This window comes from Acipenser ruthenus, chromosome 54 (assembly GCF_902713425.1).
Source record: "Acipenser ruthenus chromosome 54, fAciRut3.2 maternal haplotype, whole genome shotgun sequence".
Taxonomy (NCBI): Eukaryota; Metazoa; Chordata; class Actinopteri; order Acipenseriformes; family Acipenseridae; genus Acipenser; species Acipenser ruthenus.
Window position 1 is genome coordinate 280,355 of NC_081242.1, and position 18,251 is coordinate 298,605.

The 18,251-nt window shown below is 45.6% G+C and overlaps 1 protein-coding gene and 2 non-coding genes across 4 annotated transcripts; all 3 read right to left on the reverse strand.

The window, feature by feature from the left end:
• Positions 1–2,373: 2,373 nt before the first annotated feature.
• Positions 2,374–15,829, reverse strand: LOC131723351 (fructose-bisphosphate aldolase A-like). Of its 2 annotated transcripts, none has more exons than XM_059017035.1 (9): positions 15,690–15,829; positions 7,964–8,082; positions 7,169–7,380; positions 6,487–6,541; positions 5,942–6,102; positions 5,699–5,782; positions 4,223–4,397; positions 3,771–3,970; positions 2,374–2,688 (listed from the first exon to the last, which is right to left on the reverse strand). In XM_059017035.1, the coding sequence occupies exons 2-9, from the start codon at positions 8,073–8,075 to the stop codon at positions 2,593–2,595; spliced, it is 1,095 nt and encodes a 364-aa protein (XP_058873018.1). In that variant the 5' UTR covers positions 8,076–8,082; positions 15,690–15,829; the 3' UTR covers positions 2,374–2,592. The 2 variants fall into 2 exon arrangements, with proteins under 2 accessions (XP_058873018.1, XP_058873017.1); XM_059017034.1 differs by having other exon boundaries at positions 15,680–15,812.
• Positions 15,830–16,242: 413 nt separating this feature from the next.
• Positions 16,243–16,314, reverse strand: trnag-ucc (transfer RNA glycine (anticodon UCC)). Its single transcript has one exon. It is a non-coding gene; the product is annotated as a tRNA-Gly (tRNA).
• A 1,257-nt stretch (positions 16,315–17,571) lies between these two features.
• On the reverse strand, positions 17,572–17,644 carry trnak-uuu (transfer RNA lysine (anticodon UUU)). The gene has a single exon. It is a non-coding gene; the product is annotated as a tRNA-Lys (tRNA).
• Between the last annotated feature and the right edge of the window lie 607 nt (positions 17,645–18,251).

The window sequence follows — 18,251 nt, forward strand, 5'->3', positions numbered from 1 at the left end:
AGAGAGAGAGAGAGAGAGAGAGAGAGAGGAGAGAGAGAGAGAGAGAGAGAGATAGATCTATAGATATTCCAGGAAAAAACACTTTTTTATATAGCAAGTGAAATAATAATAATAATAATAATAATAATAATAATAATAATAATTCCTGTCCCTATTGGAACCTGTTTACTCGTTGCTACACTTTATAATTCCTCTGAGAGTAGTTTCCTCAGCACGCAGCTTGTCAGTGATAAAGCGATCGAAGACACTTAGACAAGTTAGGATGAAATGACTTGGTCGTATCACAGATGTGCAGACCGGTCAATTCCACGAATGGTTAGTTTCTGAGTGAATGTTTATTTATTTATATTCTTGTGAAAAAGAATGGAACTTTGGATCTCTGATTCTGGAATGCGTTTGACTTCCCCCCCTAATTTGGGGGGGGGGGGGGGGCAATTTGAGACTTCATTCAGTCACTGGATTTTCCTACTCGGAATAATTTGGTGATTTTTTTTATTTCTCCTCAATGTTTCGATAAAGTAAGAAGAACTACAAAAAAAAGGACTACCTGGAAGCTGCTGTGGACTACATTTCCCAGGATGCATCAGTTCACCCGAAGTTGTCACTGGAACAGGGGGGGGGGGGGGGGGAGGATGGAGGGAGCTGAGGGCGCGTCTCTCTCTGTCTGTAGCGCTTTAGGGGCCGTGTGAAAATGTTTTTGTTTTTTAAATTAAAAATGTACTAACCAGAATTTAGGCGTTATTTCTTTTTTTTTTTTACTCAAGGATTGAAACATCATATTTCTTGTTATGCTACAGCCACTACAAACTATAACTTCACTTCCTGGTAGTAGGGTCCCTCTTTGAGAGTCCCACAACGGTGTTGTATACTCTGCTGCCCAGAGGGAACCGAGTATGTGGAGTCAGGGGGAGGTGGGGGAACTATTATCTGGGACACAGAGAGGAAATGGACTTACAGTGTGGTGGGTGCATGAAAAAAAGAGCTAACCTAAATCACTGGATTATTAACAGACTACACCTCCCAGGGTGCACCACTGCCGCCACGGGACTACAACCCCCACAATGCACTGGAACTGCTACTTATATTGATAACATTTTTGCAATCCATTCTCTTACCTCTTATTAGCTTTATTAACAGGATCACTGGCCCCTCCCTTTAAAGGAGCGCTTGACCATCTTTAAATCCATTCTCTCACCTCTTATTAGCTTTATTAACAGGATCACCGGCCCCTCCCTGTAAAGGAGCGCTGACCATCTTTAAAATCCATTCTCTCACCTCTTATTAGCTTTATTAACATGATCACCGGCCCCTCCCTTTAAAGGAGCGCTGACCATCTTTAAAATCCATTCTCTCACCTCTTATCAGCTTTATTAACAGGATCACCAGCCCCTCCCTTTAAAGGAGCGCTGACCATCTTTAAAATCCATTCTCTCACCTCTTATTAGCTTTATTAACATGATCACTGGCCCCTGATCGATTTTGTTATTTTTTTTTCTTTAAAAAAAAAATAATGATCGTAAAATAAAATAAATAATAATAATAAAAAGAAAAACTGTAGAATTCTGAAAAGCTGTATCAATCATTTTGCATGATGGGATTCTATTGACGGGTCAGCGCTCTACCCCCCCATCTAGTGGTCTATCAATGGAACTGCAACTATAGACAATATATTATTATTATTATTATTATGATGCTGAATTGGATATGGAAACTAAAAATGGTACTGCTCTTAGTTTGTCCGGAGAATAATCTGTACATATTTAGAAATAAATATTCAGAAACAAAAAGACACACACACGCGCAGACAGACACACACAAAGACACACACGCGCAGACAGACACAAAGACACATTCACACACACACACACACACACACACACTCACGCATAGACAGACACTCGGACGCATTGCAGAGTAAACAGCATCACCCAACCAGATCTGAACCCGCACTTCCAAAACTGCACACCTGTTACAAAACCGTGTTAAAGACAAGCCCCTCCCTCCTCCGCCCAATTGGACAGCAGTTCTCCTCACCGCCCGCCGATTGGCTGAATGAGCAGCCTGCTGATTGAGCTTCTTTTTGGTCACCTCCATTGGTCACCTCCCTTTCAGGGCTGCGTTCTGATTGGTCGATGAACAAAGGGACTTGCGTGACACAATTTCACTAAAGCTGCCGAGAAGACGGAGACCCACAATCCTCTTCAGTTTGACGCTACAACATAATCCCTTCTGTCTGCAGCTTTAATGAAACTAAACTCTTCAGAATGTAGTAAACTAACACAGACACCAAGAAGGGATTATATTGTAGCGTCAAACTGAACAGGATTGTGGGAAACCACAAAAAAAAAACACAACAAACAAGACAATACAATGTGATTTGCACAGATATCCTTTACTTAACATTTTCAATTCAACACTTAACCACATAAAACAAAAAACACACACAAAGACACTCACTTTCCAATTAACAAGACAGGATGTTCTAAACAAACACAGACAGACTGCCTGGTTAATCAGTCCTGGTTTTAACGTTGGGAGTTTGTGGGCGGGGTTATGGAGTGCGTTGTGATGTCACCAGGAGGCGGGGCTTGTTTAGTAGGCGTGGCCAGCGATGAACAGTGATTCGCTAGCTGCAGATCCCTTATCACCAGATGAGACATATTTACCAAGAGCAGCCTGGCTGTTGTTCTGCAAGAGACGAGAAAAAAAATGATATATTATAGCACTAGACCCTGATATCGATGCGATCCAGCCCTCTGAAATGTCTTTATAATATACAGCGCTAGACCCTGATATTGATGCGATCCAGCCCTCTGAAATGTCTTTATAATATACAGCACTAGACCCTGATAGTGATGCGATCCAGCCCTCTGAAATGTCTTTATAATATACAGCACTAGACCCTGATATCGATGCGATCCAGCCCTCTGAAATGTCTTTATAATATACAGCACTAGACCCTGATATCGATGTGATCCAGCCCTCTGAAATGTCTTTATAATATACAGCACTAGACCCTGATAGTGATGCGATCCAGCCCTCTGAAATGTCTTTATAATATACAGCGCTAGAGCCTGATAGTGATGCGATCCAGCACTCTGAAATGTCTTTATAATATACAGCGCTAGAGCCTGATAGTGATGCGATCCAGCACTCTGAAATGTCTTTATAATATACAGCGCTAGAGCCTGATAGTGATGCGATCCAGCACTCTGAAATGTCTTTATAATATACAGCGCTAGACCCTGATAGTGATGCGATCCAGCCCTCTGAAATGTCTTTATAATATACAGCGCTAGACCCTGATATTGATGCGATCCAGCCCTCTGAAATGTCTTTATAATATACAGCACTAGACCCTGATAGTGATGCGATCCAGCCCTCTGAAATGTCTTTATAATATACAGCGCTAGAGCCTGATAGTGATGCGATCCAGCACTCTGAAATGTCTTTATAATATACAGCGCTAGAGCCTGATAGTGATGCGATCCAGCACTCTGAAATGTCTTTATAATATACAGCGCTAGACCCTGATAGTGATGCGATCCAGCCCTCTGAAATGTCTTTATAATATACAGCGCTAGACCCTGATATTGATGCGATCCAGCCCTCTGAAATGTCTTTATAATATACAGCACTAGACCCTGATAGTGATGCGATCCAGCCCTCTGAAATGTCTTTATAATATACAGCACTAGACCCTGATAGTGATGCGATCCAGCCCTCTGAAATGTCTAACCCTGGTGTTGCTCCAGCCCCTCTCTCCTCACCAGTGCTCTCTTGATATATTCCTCCTGGGCTGCCTTGGCGTTCTCCTTCTTCCCAGCCCATGTTTTCAGAGCGGACGCCTGCAGGGCTCTCCCATAGGAGAAGGTGAGGGCCCAGGGCTTGGGCAGGGGGCACTGGTTGATGGCATTCAGGTTAATGGAGGCATCCTCCTCACTCTGCCCACCGGACAGGAAAGTGACACCTGAGACAGGAAAAAAATATTTAAAAGAAAACACATTAAGTGTGTAACATATACACTTTTTTGTATAAATACAAATCAAAATGATATATTTTTGATAAAGATTTGTGAAATTGATATATGTTGGATTTGTCTATTTAAAACATAAATGACATATATTATATATTCTCAGTAATTATCATCGTCAATTAAAATTGGCTTCAGAATCTCGGTTATGATGAGCTGGGAATTGATTTTTAAAAAGGACCCGCTGACCTGGCACTGCGGGGGGCACGGTGCGGCGCAGGGCGGTGACAGTTGCCATGGCGATCTCCTGGGGGCTGTATTTCTGGGTGCAGGCTTGACCGGCGGTCACCATGTTGGGTTTGAGGAGAGTCCCCTCGAGATAGACGTGATGATCAGAGAGAGCCTTATACACTGCAGCTAAAACCTGAGAGAGGAGAGAAGAGGAGAGACGCGATGATGAGAGAGAGCCTTATACACTGCAGCTAAAACCTGAGAGAGAAGAGGAGAGGAGAGACGCGATGATCACAGAGAGCCTTATACACTGCAGCCAAAACCTGAGAGAGAAGAGGAGAGGAGAGGAGAGACGCGATGATCAGAGAGAGCCTTATACACTGCAGCCAAAACCTGAGAGGAGAGGAGAGGAGAGGAGAGACGCGATGATCAGAGAGAGCCTTATACACTGCAGCCAAAACCTGAGAGAGGAGAGGAGAGGAGAGGAGAGACGTGATGATCAGAGAGAGCCTTATACACTGCAGCCAAAACCTGAGAGAGGAGAGGAGAGGAGAGGAGAGACGTGATGATCAGAGAGAGCCTTATACACTGCAGCCAAAACCTGAGAGAGGAGAGGAGAGGAGAGGAGAGACGTGATGATCAGAGAGAGCCTTATACACTGCAGCCAAAACCTGAGAGAGGAGAGGAGAGGAGAGACGCGATGATCAGAGAGAGCCTTATACACTGCAGCCAAAACCTGAGAGAGGAGAGGAGAGGAGAGACGCGATGATCAGAGAGAGCCTTATACACTGCAGCCAAAACCTGAGAGAGGAGAGGAGAGGAGAGGAGAGACGTGATGATCAGAGAGAGCCTTATACACTGCAGCCAAAACCTGAGAGAGGAGAGGAGAGACGCGATGATCAGAGAGAGCCTTATACACTGCAGCCAAAACCTGAGAGAGGAGAGGAGAGGAGAGACGCGATGATCAGAGAGAGCCTTATACACTGCAGCCAAAACCTGAGAGAGAAGAGGAGAGGAGAGGAGAGACGCGATGATGAGAGAGAGCCTTATACACTGCAGCCAAAACCTGAGAGAGGAGAGGAGAGACGCGATGATCAGAGAGAGCCTTATACACTGCAGCCAAAACCTGAGAGAGGAGAGGAGGAGAGGAGAGACGCGATGATCAGAGAGAGCCTTATACACTGCAGCCAAAACCTGAGAGGAGAGGAGAGGAGAGGAGAGACGTGATGATCAGAGAGAGCCTTATACACTGCAGCCAAAACCTGAGAGAGGAGAGGAGAGGAGAGACGCGATGATCAGAGAGAGCCTTATACACTGCAGCTAAAACCTGAGAGAGAAGAGGAGAGACAGGGGTTAGAGAGCGAGGAGAGACAGGGGTTAGAGAGCGAGGAGAGACAGGGGTTAGAGAGCGAGGAGAGACAGGGGTTAGAGAGCGAGGAGAGACACACACACCAACACAGCAGCAGACAGACACGGACGGACAGACACACGCACCTTCTCCGTGACGTACTGACTGCGCTTCAGATCATGATCTCCGTCAGGAAGGATCTCCGGCTCCACGATCGGGACAATACCGTTCTGAGAGAGAGAGAGAGAGAGAGAGACAGAGAGAGAGTTCATATCCACCCCCAGAACGCCAGTGTGTGGTACAAGGATGACTATACAATCAGAGTTAACAATGATGTTTGATAACACGGCTTATAATATGCATGATGATGTGCCAGAGATCTCGCTCACCATCTGGCAGATGGAGGCGTAGCGCGCCAGCACGTTGGCGTTCTCCATGATGGCGAGGCTGGAGGGCGTGTTCGCCGTGATCTTCAGCACGCAGCGCCACTTAGCAAAGTCGGCGCCATCCTTCTTATACTGAGCACAGCGCTCCGAGAGCCCGTCCAGACCTGGAACCAGTGAAGAGAGAGGGTCAGGGCACTGGAAACCAGTACATCATCACACACTGACACAGCACTGTGCTAAAACTCACACCGCGCCAAGCCCCACCCCCTCCCACCGCGCCAAGCCCCACCCCCTCCCACCACGCCAAACCCCACCCCCAGAACCCTCCCACTACACCAAGCCCCACCCCCAGACTCCTCCCACTGCACCAAACACCCTCTGACTCACTCCCACCCTTGTAGAACCAGAAGAATAGAGATCAATGAAAAAACCAACTACCACTCCCAGAGTGCTTCAGTGCAGACTGCTCTGGGTCCAGGCAGCAAGAAGCCGAGGAGGGCCATGGGAAATGTAGTTTGGTTTTACCGAGTCTACAGAAGATTGGGTACCTTGCGTGGTGGTCTCTCCATCAGTGCCAGCCAGAGGGACGACGCCTTTATCAACCTGACAGAGAAATAATAAAAAATAATTCAATGCTCTCTTGAAGAGCTCCTAAATTCTGGAAGGCTCTGCCTTCGTGTGCGAGGGAAGCTGGGACTGTTACAGCTTTCAAATCAAGACTAAAAACACACTTTTATAAAAATGGCTTTCTTAGCTTATATTGGGTTTTAATGTAAGTTTAAAATGGCTGCTTTTGTAAGAAAGTAATAAATACATAAACTAAAATAAATAAGAATGCAGTCAAGAATAGGTACCTTCAGCTTTTAAAATCAGACTCCTATTCCACAGCAGTGTGATCCATTCCAGGTTTTACTACCAGCTTGATCAGCCCCCAGTGTGTCTAGCTAACAAGCTCAGGTGTGTCTGATTATTAAACTCCTAGAGAAACCAGGACTGGATCACAGTGCTGTGCAGCGGGAGTCTGATTCCCAGCCCTGTGATGATAACCAGCATTACTATTATTATTATTATTATTATTGGGATGGGAATCAGACTCCTATTGCACAGCAAGATAAGAGATTGACAGTCAGTTAATAATAATAATAATAATAATAATAATAATAATAATAAGCAGTGAAGTGCAGTAAGAGCACAGGAAGACCCAGAGAAGATGGACAGGGTAAGACTTGCCTTGATCCCCACCACCATGCCCCTGCCCTTGATGTATTTGGAGAAGACCTCGCCCGCGTCCGTTTTCTGGTAGAGGGTCTCCTCGAAGAAGATCACCCCCCCGATGCAGGGTTTGACGCGGTCGTCAGCGCAGAACAGGATCTGCCGGTACAGGCGCCGGTTCTCCTCCGTGTTCTCAGTGTTGATCTGAGCCATGCGCTTCACCATGCTGCCTGCGGGGGGCGCCAGAGAGGGGAGAGAGAGGGAGGGGGAGAGAGAGGGGGAGAAAGAGAGAGGGGGAGAGAGTGGGGAAGAAAGAGAGAGGGGGTGAGAGAGGGGTAGAGAGTGTGAGAGAGTGGGGGGTGAGAGCAGGGGGGTGAGAGAGCAGGGGGTGAGAGGAGGAGAAAGAGAGGGGAGAGGAGAGAGAGGGGGTGAGTTGTCTATAGATTTATTTTTTGTAATGATTCTGTATGACTGATTTTACATTTATTTGGTTGGTAATTGCTTTGGCAATATTTCTCATGTAGTCGTGTCTATAGCATCTTTGAATTGGAGGGAGAGGGGAGGGAGGAGAGAGGAGAGACAGAGGGGGAGAAAGGAGAGACTCACAGCAAACAGCGCAAGAGCATAAAAAAGCAGTCTCAACACGATCAGAGGCAGCCGAGGAACGCTTAAGAAACTGGAGCCATTTTGGTTCAAACACGGAGCCAGAAGCGCGTGTTATCAATAGGACAGCCGGAGCCAAGATGGCCGCCGCTGGGGCACAGTTTCACAGCCACCGACTCGTTTTATTTCTGTAATATTTTTTAAAATGACCTGTGGACTCATCAGCAGCCAGGATCCCCTTGCCTGGCGCCACGATCTTCTGAGCGATGTCAGAGAGCTCCTTCTTCTGCTCCGTGCTGAGGGAAGGGTATTGATGAGGCATCGTGTTTCTGCGAGAGGTCAGAGAAATCATCATTTCCATTCATTACATCAAGCTGGTGGTAAAACCTGGAATGGAAGTTATCATCACAGGGATTGGGAGTCATTCCAGGTTTTACTACCAGCTTGATCAGCCCCCAGTGTGTCTAGCTAACAAGCTCAGGTGTGTCTGATTATTAAACTCCTAGTGAAACCAGGACTGGATCACACTGCTGTGCAGCGGGAGTCTGATTCCCAGCCCTGTGAACCCTGCAGGGCTGGTAATCAGACTCCTATTGCACAGCAGTGTGATCCAGTCCAGGTTTTACTACCAGCTTGATCAGCCCCCAGTGTGTCTAGCTAACAAGCTCAGGTGTGTCTTATTAAACTCCTAGCGAAACCAGGACTGGATTTGTCCCATCTCTGGTATACAACCTGTATTGTAGGTGATCATTTGTAACTCAACAAAAATGATTCGTTCATTTGAGGTTAACCTTTATTTCCCATGACAATTTAAAAAAATAAATAAATACAAATATTGTAGTGGTTCGATTCATATTTATCTATATCACTTAAGAAAAAAAAAAGGCTGTTTACCAAAAGGAGCAAAATAAAAAATAAAAAAGGTCATTCAAGGTCACATCGTATTGACGTTTTGGATCACACACCCTTCAGCTGAATGGATTATATATATATATATATATGATCATTATTTATTTCTTAGCAGACGCCCTTATCCAGGGCGACTTACAATTGTTACAGGATATCACATTATTTTTACATACAATTCCCCATTCATACAGTTGGGTTTTTACTGGAGCAATCTAGGTAAAGTACCTTGCTCAAGGGTACAGCAGCAGTGTCTCCCCCACCTGGGATTGAACCCACGACCCTCTGGTCAAGAGTCCAGAGCCCTAACCACTACTCCACACTGCTGCCGCATTTTTTTTATATATATATATATATATATATATATAATTCATAATCCAGTCACACAATAAACACCGCTTCCCCTCACAAGAAGGAAACGCATCATTACGAAAGACAGCAAGTCATGATGAGAGAGAGAGAGAGAGAGAGAGAGAGAGAGAGAGAGAGAGATTGAAAAAACAAACACTACAGCCAACGACCCCGAGAACACCGACCCTGAAGACCCTGAAGATCCTACCTCAAACAGCACAACACCCGACACTAACCTGCCCACCCCCACGACCCCCAGCGACACCCAGCACATGCGGGAGTGCCTGGCCCTGCTGGAGCTGGAGTTTGTGGAGTTCAGAGAGCTTACACTGGCCAGGCTCACGGAAACCAGCATCACCCAGCAGCTCAGAGATGAGGTGAGCCAGCTCAAGAGAGAGAACAGGGCGGCCATCACCGAGCTGACCAGCGAGATGAAGGACCTGCAGCAGGAGAACGCGAACCTAAGGACCCAGCTGACCAGCGTCAAGGAGGAGATGCAGCGCAGAGAGAAAACCACCAACAAGGAGCTGCAGGGATTGAGGGAGCAGCTCCACAGATACACAGCCCCCCCCACCCCTGCTCCCCGTGCTACCACCCCCACTACACTCCCACCCCCGCTCCCCCCCCGCTCCCCCCCTATTCCCACCCCCGCTGCCCCCCGCACTCCCACACCGGTCCCATCCCCACCCCCGCTCCCCCCCCGGTCCCCCTCCCACCCCGTTCCCATCCCCCACCCCGCTCCCACCCCCACCCCCGCTTCCCCCCCGCTCCCCCTCCCACCCCGTTCCCCCCCCCACCCCCACCCCCACCCCCGCTTCCCCCCCGCTCCCCCTCCCACCCCGTTCCCCCCCCCACCCCGCTCCCACCCCCATCCCCACCCACACCCACAGCATGCTGGCCAAAAAGAAGACAAACGCAGAAGTGGCCCTCCTCATTGACAGCAACGGGAAATACCTGGACATGAGGAGACTGTTTCCCAGCCGGCGTGTCAACAACATCCGCTGCACAAACACGGAGCGAGCCCTGCAGCTGCTGAACCGGGACACACTGGGGAGTCCAAGCTGCATCGTCATCCACACCGGCACCAACGACCTGGGCTCCCTGCGCCACGACACCGCCAAGGCCGTGAGGAGGGTGGCTGAGAGAGCCACGCAGGAGTTCCCCGACTCCAGAGTGGTCATCTCCACGCTGCTGCCCCGAGCAGACACCCACCCACACACCATCAACGCTGTGAACGCAGAGATCACCAGAGGCTGCGCTGCGCTGCCTAACGTGCACCTGGCACACCACCCCACAGTGGGCCCCTGGCACCTCTACGACAAGGTGCACCTAAACCAGGAGGGGGTCAAAGTCTTTGCCAAGACCCTGAAGGATGCAGCCATGGGCCGTAGCCCAGCCAGCCCCCCTCGCAGCAGTGCCAGCAGAGGCCAGCGTAGCATGCAGCCCCCCCACACTGCAGCGCACACATCCCGCCCCCGCAGCACCATACAGCCGCCCGCCATCCGGCCCCCCACTCGTCCCACGACCGCCAGGCTCAGCGACCACCAGCAGCAACTCAGCTATGCTGCAACTCTGTCCCAGCCCACCCCCCCAGCCCCCACCGAACTGGGAGAGATCAAACAGCTCCTCAGCATCCTCTGCTCCAGGCTGCTGAACTGAGACCTACAACACTTGGGTAGGGAAGAAAAAAAAAAAAAATCTACATGTAAATAACTACAAATAAATAAATAAAGTATAAATAAATAAATAATTATTAGTACTACTAAAATAATTACTATATTTGTACTTTACTGTTTAAAGGGAACTTAAAATGATAAAAGGTTGTGTTATTGTTAGACATTTTATTTCTTTAAGAATAATATTATTGGTTGGATTACATGAGTTCATTTACTGTTAGCTGTTGGAACATTCAGGGCCTGTATTCCTCTGCTTTTGGGCTGAAGAGCACAGACCCTGAATTTATTAAAAATACAAAAGATGTAGATGTGATAGTTCTGTTGGAGACATGGTGCCGTGCAGACGCGCTCACACACTGCCCCTCAGGCTACAGGGAGTTGATAGTGCCCTCTATTAAACTGAGCACAGTCCGGCGTGGCAGGGACTCAGGGGGGATTATAGTGTGGTACAGAGAGGAGCTGGCCAGCTACATCAGCCCAGTCAAACAGGGCCAAACACACACATGGCTCAAAATTAACAAGGGAATAGCCCAATGTCAAAATGACATATACCTGTGTGCAGCATACACCCCCCCTTCTGAATCCCCCTATTACAACGAAGAGTATTTTAACACCCTCCACACAGAGATCGGCCATTTCCAGGCCCAGGGGAATGTGCTGCTCTGTGGGGATTTCAATGCCAGGACAGGCTCAGAGCCTGACTGTATTAACACCCAGGGAAACAGCCATGTATTTGGACAGACCCCTCTGTACCTCACACCCACCACAATCCAGAGAAACAACCCTGACCGTGCCGTGAACAAAAATGGGAGAGAATTAGTGCATCTCTGTCAAGCCCTAGGTCTGTACATCGTTAATGGCAGGATCAGAGGGGACTCTTTAGGGAGGTTCACGTATTGCTCAGCTCTTGGGACTAGTGTAGTCGACTATGCCATCACTGACATGGACCCCTCCTTTCTAAGTGCATTCACTGTCAGGCAACAAACTCCCCTGTCGGACCACAATCAAATCACTGTGTTCCTGAAAAGAGGAAGTCAGGCAAGCAACACACAAACACAGCCCAGTAAGATGTACAATCTGAATCAAACATACAGATGGGCTCCAAACAGCACTGAGGAATATATCAAAGCAATCAGTTCCACTGAAATAACTAACACCATTAACACTTTCCTCAACACTCTGTACCAACCTAATATGACAGGACTAAATCTGTCTGTTAATGACATTAATCAGATATTTGAAAAAGCAGCCATAATGGCAAATATTAAAAAGACCAAAAAAAAGATCAATCGGAAACAAAAACACACACAGCCATGGTTTGATGATGAATGTAAATCAATACGAACAAATCTAAGAAAATTATCTAATCAAAAACACCATCAACCACAAGACACAGACTTACGTCTGAGGTACTGTGAGACTCTAAAACACTACAAACACACCCTCAAACAGAAAAAACAAAAACACACAAACAAAACCCTCACAGACATTGAAAAATCTGTTGACCAAAATCAGTTCTGGGAAATGTGGAACAATTTAAACCCAACAAAACAACAAGAATTGACGATACAAAATGGAACAGTTTGGAAAAATTATTTTGAAAACCTTTATAAAGATATTCAACAAAAAGATCTAACAGATAAACAAAATGAAACTAGAGAAAAACTGAAATTACTTGAACAATCAATTAAAGATAACCAAAACACAATTGATGTTCCAATCACCCTACAAGAATTAACTATGAAGCTGCAGGCACTGAAAAACAGAAAAGCCTGCGGCCCTGACAGCATCAGCACTGAGATGCTCAAACACAGCAGCCCTAAATTACAGGAGGCAATGCTTAAATTGTTCAACATGGTACTAAGTACTGGTTACTTCCCTGACATCTGGAACCAAGGGCTTATATCCCCAATTCACAAGAGTGGAGACAAATTCGACCCCAACAACTACCGGGGCATATGTGTGAGCAGTAACCTGGGGAAGGTATTCTGCAGTATCATTAACGCCCGGATACTGGCCTTCCTTACCGAACACAATGTCCTGAGTAAGAGTCAAATTGGATTCCTACCAAATCATCGCACAACAGATCATATTTACACCCTACACACCCTAATAAACAAACACGTACACCAAAAAAGTAAAGGCAAAATTTTCGCCTGCTTCATTGACTTTAAAAAAGCATTTGATTCTATTTGGCATGAAGGTTTATATTACAGAATTCTTCAAAGTGGTGTAGGGGGTAAAATCTATGATATAATAAAATCAATGTACACAGAAAACAAATGTGCAGTCAAAATTGGCAACAAAAGAACTGATTTCTTCACTCAGGGGCGGGGGGTGAGGCAGGGCTGCAGTCTGAGTCCAACACTGTTCAATATTTATATTAACGAGTTGGCTACGATGTTGGAGCAGTCTGCAGACCCCGGCCTTACTCTACACAACACCGAAGTCAAGTTCCTGCTCTATGCAGATGACCTGGTCCTGCTGTCGCCCACAGAGCAGGGGCTGCAGCGGAGCCTGGCACTGCTGGAGCAGTACTGTCAGACCTGGGCCCTGGCAGTAAACTTTAAAAAGACCAAAATAATGATTTTTCAAAAAAAGGCCAGAACTCAGGGAAACAGATACCACTTCACCCTAAACAACACTACACTAGAACACACCTCAGACTACACTTACCTGGGCCTGACTATCAGTGCGTCAGGGAGTTTTAACCTAGCAGTGAATGCACTAAAGGAAAAAGCCAGAAGAGCTTTCTATGCCATCAAAAGAAGATTCTATAAAATAAATATTCCTATCAAAATATGGCTAAAATTAATTGACAGTGTCATCCAGCCCATTGCGCTGTATGGTAGTGAGATATGGGGTCCACTCAGTCAACAGGACTACACTAAATGGGACAAACACCCAATCGAAACCCTGCATGCTGAACTCTACAAAAACATCCTACAGGTGCAGAGAAAAACACCAAATCATGCATGCAGGGCAGAATTAGGCCGTTACCCGACACTCATAAATATAAAGAAAAGAGCACTAAAGTTTTGGATGCACCTAAAGAAAAGTGAATCAGACTCCCTCCAGTATGAGGCCATGCAAACCCAAGAGCTCAGCCCTGAAAAGAGTCCTCTAAGCCAGCTGGCCCTGAAGCTCACTGCACTGAACCCAACTAATAATACTAAAACAAACCAGCTTCAGGTCAGCACTGCTTACCAGCCCCCAATCAGAGTCAACCAAATTATAAAACTAACCAAAAACTGCTATCTGAAACATTGGGACACAGAAACAAAATCTCAAAATAAACTGGATTGTTATCGGGCCCTAAAAAGAGATTACACTCTGGCAGAGTATCTCTCTACTGTCAGAGATACAAAGCAGAGGCAGATCCTGACCAAGTACAGGCTCAGTGACCACAGCCTGGCCATTGAGAAAGGCCGTCACCGGCAGACCTGGCTTCCTAAAGAAGAAAGGCTCTGTGGTCACTGTGAGACAGGAGAGGTCGAGACAGAGATGCACTTCCTTCTTCAATGTAAAAAATACTCAGAAAATAGACAAACTTATTTTAAAAAATTTGCAAATTCCCTCCCAAACTTCCCAAACATGTCCAACCCTGAAAAAGTCTCAATCCTCCTGGGAGAGGAGAGAAGCACAGCCCAACTAGCAGCCCAGTATGTGTCTGCGTGTCACAGACTGAGGGACACACAATGAGAGCTCTGCACAGAGACACACACACACTTATGTATATACAGTATGTATGTTGTTGTGTATGTAGGCATGTATGTATTATGTAAATGCTTATTGTCCTGATACATATTTATTGTTAGTAGTGATATGTTTTTTTTTTTTTTTTTTGTTTTTTTTTTTTTTTTTTTTTTTTTTTTTTTGTTTGTTTTTTTTTGTTTTTTTACTGTACTTTATAAATCAGTTTGTTTATATATATGTATTCATGATGCATGGTATATATACATGTCTGTATTGTATAATTGCTTTGGCAACACCTGCTATTGTAAGTCATGCCAATAAAGCACCATTGAATTGAATTGAATTGAATTGAGAGAGAGAGAGAGAGAGGCACCCCGATTTAATTATCAAATTTGGGGGGACCGTCGAATCTGTACCTCGTAGTTCCTCATTATAATATTCAAAACTTTAAATGATAAGAATATTAAACATTCGAAACACGATTTAAATCAAAATACAATTCACACATCCACACCGATAGATAGATAGATAGACAGATACATACAGACAGTGTAAATTTAGCGCAGTTAATATTCATTTTGAATAACCGCGACACGCACATCAATTCGCGTGTGTTAATACATTATTAAACAGGATTATTATTATTATTATTATTATTATTATTATTATTATTATTATTATTATTATTATTATTATGGGTCGGTTTGTATTTACAAAACATCACCACATTTAAATACTAACAATAATTACAAACCGTTATTTTTTATTATTATTTATTTAAGAAACAGTCAATATAGTGTCACATGAATAAATTGACACGGGCAACAGGCGGTATAAAACGAGTACTGTGTGTTTGTATTACTACTACGATTACTAATAATAATAATAATAATAATAATAATAAGAAGAAGAAGAATCGTTTTAAAAGGTTTATTTTCAAACGGAAATCTAAATTCGGCACCGGTCGATCGCCGTAACGGCTTAATTTAAATAAGGATTCACTTTAGATTAATTGGACCACATTTATTGTGGATAGACTGACCCACACACGTATTTTATATATTATATATATATATAAAAATATTAGGATATAGTCTTGTATTGCCGTATTTGTAACTAGAAATCGTTCTCAGCATCATTTAAATCCGACTCCGCTCCGTCCTAATAATACCGACTCGACCTGTAATTTATAATACAGTTAGAAAACAGTTTTTTTTTTTTTTTTTTAAATACAACACAGAAAATAAACTTAATTGTCATATTTACACCAGCCACATATATAAAAAGTACCACAAACCTCTCCTCACCTGTTGATTTTAAAACGCAGAAGACGGAGAATTTGTTGATTTAAATGAAGATTATTCGGAGAACGACGGTTACTCACTGCGCGAGGTGCTGCTTCTGCGCTCGTACTTAATGGAGGCGCGAGGAGGGCGGGGCTGGCAGACACCCGTCATTCCGTTCTAAAGAGGCGGGGATAGAACGGACCAAAACCTGCCGGGGTGGGCGGAGTTTTCAGCGCAGGGTGATTCGCAGTGGCTGCGTTCACGGAGATCGTTCTGCGCAGAATTTAGCCAATGGGGTGCGTTCACGGAGAATACGGAGGAGGGGGGGGAGGAGTTTTAGAACGCGGAGGCGGGGAGAGAACGCAGGCTGGGCGGGGTTTGGAGGGGGGGACACGTGTGTCAATGGAAAGGCACGGATTCGTCTTTTGATTATTTTTTTATTTATTTTTTTTCACATTATTTTTGCGCGGTTGAGAATATAATTGATTCTTTAACAATTTGTTTTTAAAATTATATAAATTTAAAATAGGTCTTAACAATTGTTTTTAAATAAAAACAAATAACATAAAATGATTGCGTTGGCCGGGAATCGAACCCGGGTCAACTGCTTGGAAGGCAGCTATGCTCACCACTATACCACCAACGCCGTACGGAGCATCTGCCTGAGAACAGCGGCTAAAACCGGGACTCTCCGTGACTCCTGACAGTAAAATTTCACTTAAAGCTACACAACGGGGCATGATCGTATTTTTTAAAAAAAAAAAATTGTTCACATAAATATGAGCTTTTTTACTTATTATTACCTCTCCCTTCTCCTCTCTCTCCTCTCTCTTTCTCCCCCCGTCTCCTCTCCCTCTCCTCTCCCCTCCTCTCCCCCCTCTCCTCTCCTCTCCCTCTCTCCCCCTCTCCTCTCCTCTCCCCTCTCCCCTCCTCTCCTCTCCCTCTCTCCCCTCTCCTCTCTCCCCCTCTCCTCCCTCCTCCCCCTCTCCTCTCTCCCCTCCCCTCTCCCTCTCTCCCCTCCTCTCCCCCTCTCTCCCCTCTCTCCCCTCTCCTCTCCCTCTCTCCCCCTCTCCTCTCCTCTCCTCTCTCCCCTCCGCTCTCCTCTCCCTCTCTCCCCCTGTCCTCTCTCCCCTCTCCTCTCCCCTCTCTCCTCCTCTCCCCTCTCCTCTCTCCCCTCCTCTCTCCTCTCCTCTCCCCTCTCTTCTCCCCCTCTCCCTCCCCTCTCCCCTCCCCTCATCCCCTCTCTCCTCTCCCCTCCCCTCCCTCTCCCCTCTCTCCCGCAGAATGAACGGAGAGAGCAGAGAGGGGAGAGGGAAGAGAGGGAGGGGAGGGAGGGAGAGAAGAGAGGGAGGAGAGGGAGGGGGTGACTTAAAAAAACCTGTCCCCCTTTCTGTCTGTCTGTCTGTCTGTCTATTTTCCTTTACATGTATGTGGTGAACTGTGATTCATATAGAAGACATTGATATATATATAAGAGAGTTTTTAAGAGGTTGCCGTGCATGAAGGGCAGAATGATTTAGAAATAGCCTAAATCCACGCAGGCGTTCACAGTGTGGCGCAGATTTCAAACACTACAGTGCGTGGCGCAGCGCCGACTGGCGGCGGGAAAGCGCAACTACATAGTTTCAGAATAACAGCCGGATATTTTCATGTCAAAATTTTACATAAATAAACAAATAAATAGACGATTTCCGTAAATAAATACTTATCAAAATATACGAATATATTCGTATATTTATATATAACTTTTTTTAATTTTTACTAAATTGATGTATTTATTTATTTTACCTGTATGAACACAAGATTACAACAAAATACCAATTCAAATACATTAAATATATATTAAATAATTAAAAATGTGTTATATATATATTTCTCACATGTAAAAAAAAAAAAAATGAACCGCCCGAACAGGGACTTGAACCCTGGACCCTCAGATTAAAAGTCTGATGCTCTACCGACTGAGCTATCCGGGCTCTGAGAGGAATCCTTCGCTCACCTGCCTGTTATTTGAAGCGTTTCCCAGTTTTTAAGTGGGAATCTCAAAGTGCGTTTTCCCTTACTCAAGATGGCGGCAGGACGGCTTCACTCGCTATAGAAGCCAACCGCCGCCCTCCGCGGGGTTTTGCCCTCAGTAGACATGGCATTAGCAGTTATTGAACGGTGCGTCAGGAGCTTTCACAAGAGCAGGCAATAAATGCATGAAATATTTCAGTATTTCATTGTTTTATTTATAATTTATAATTGTTGTTCTTATTTTTTGGTTTTGTGGGGTTCTTTAATTTGAGATCCGCGGCTGCTGTCGTGATCCAGCGATGGGGTTACTAAATAAAGTACCCCCGGGGGTCCAAACCCAGCCCTGGACCTTCCCCTGGATGAGAGAGGAGGCGGCGCAGAGTTTGGCTGCGCTGGATTCTGCAGGGTCCCAATGCAGAAAGAGACAGACAGACAGACAGACAGACAGGACACACTCTCTCTTTATATTTATATAGAGGGAGAGAGAGAGAGAGGGAGCGAAAGAGGGAGGGAGAGAGAGAGGGAGCAAAAGAGGGAGAGGGGAGAGAGGGAGCGAAAGAGGGAGGG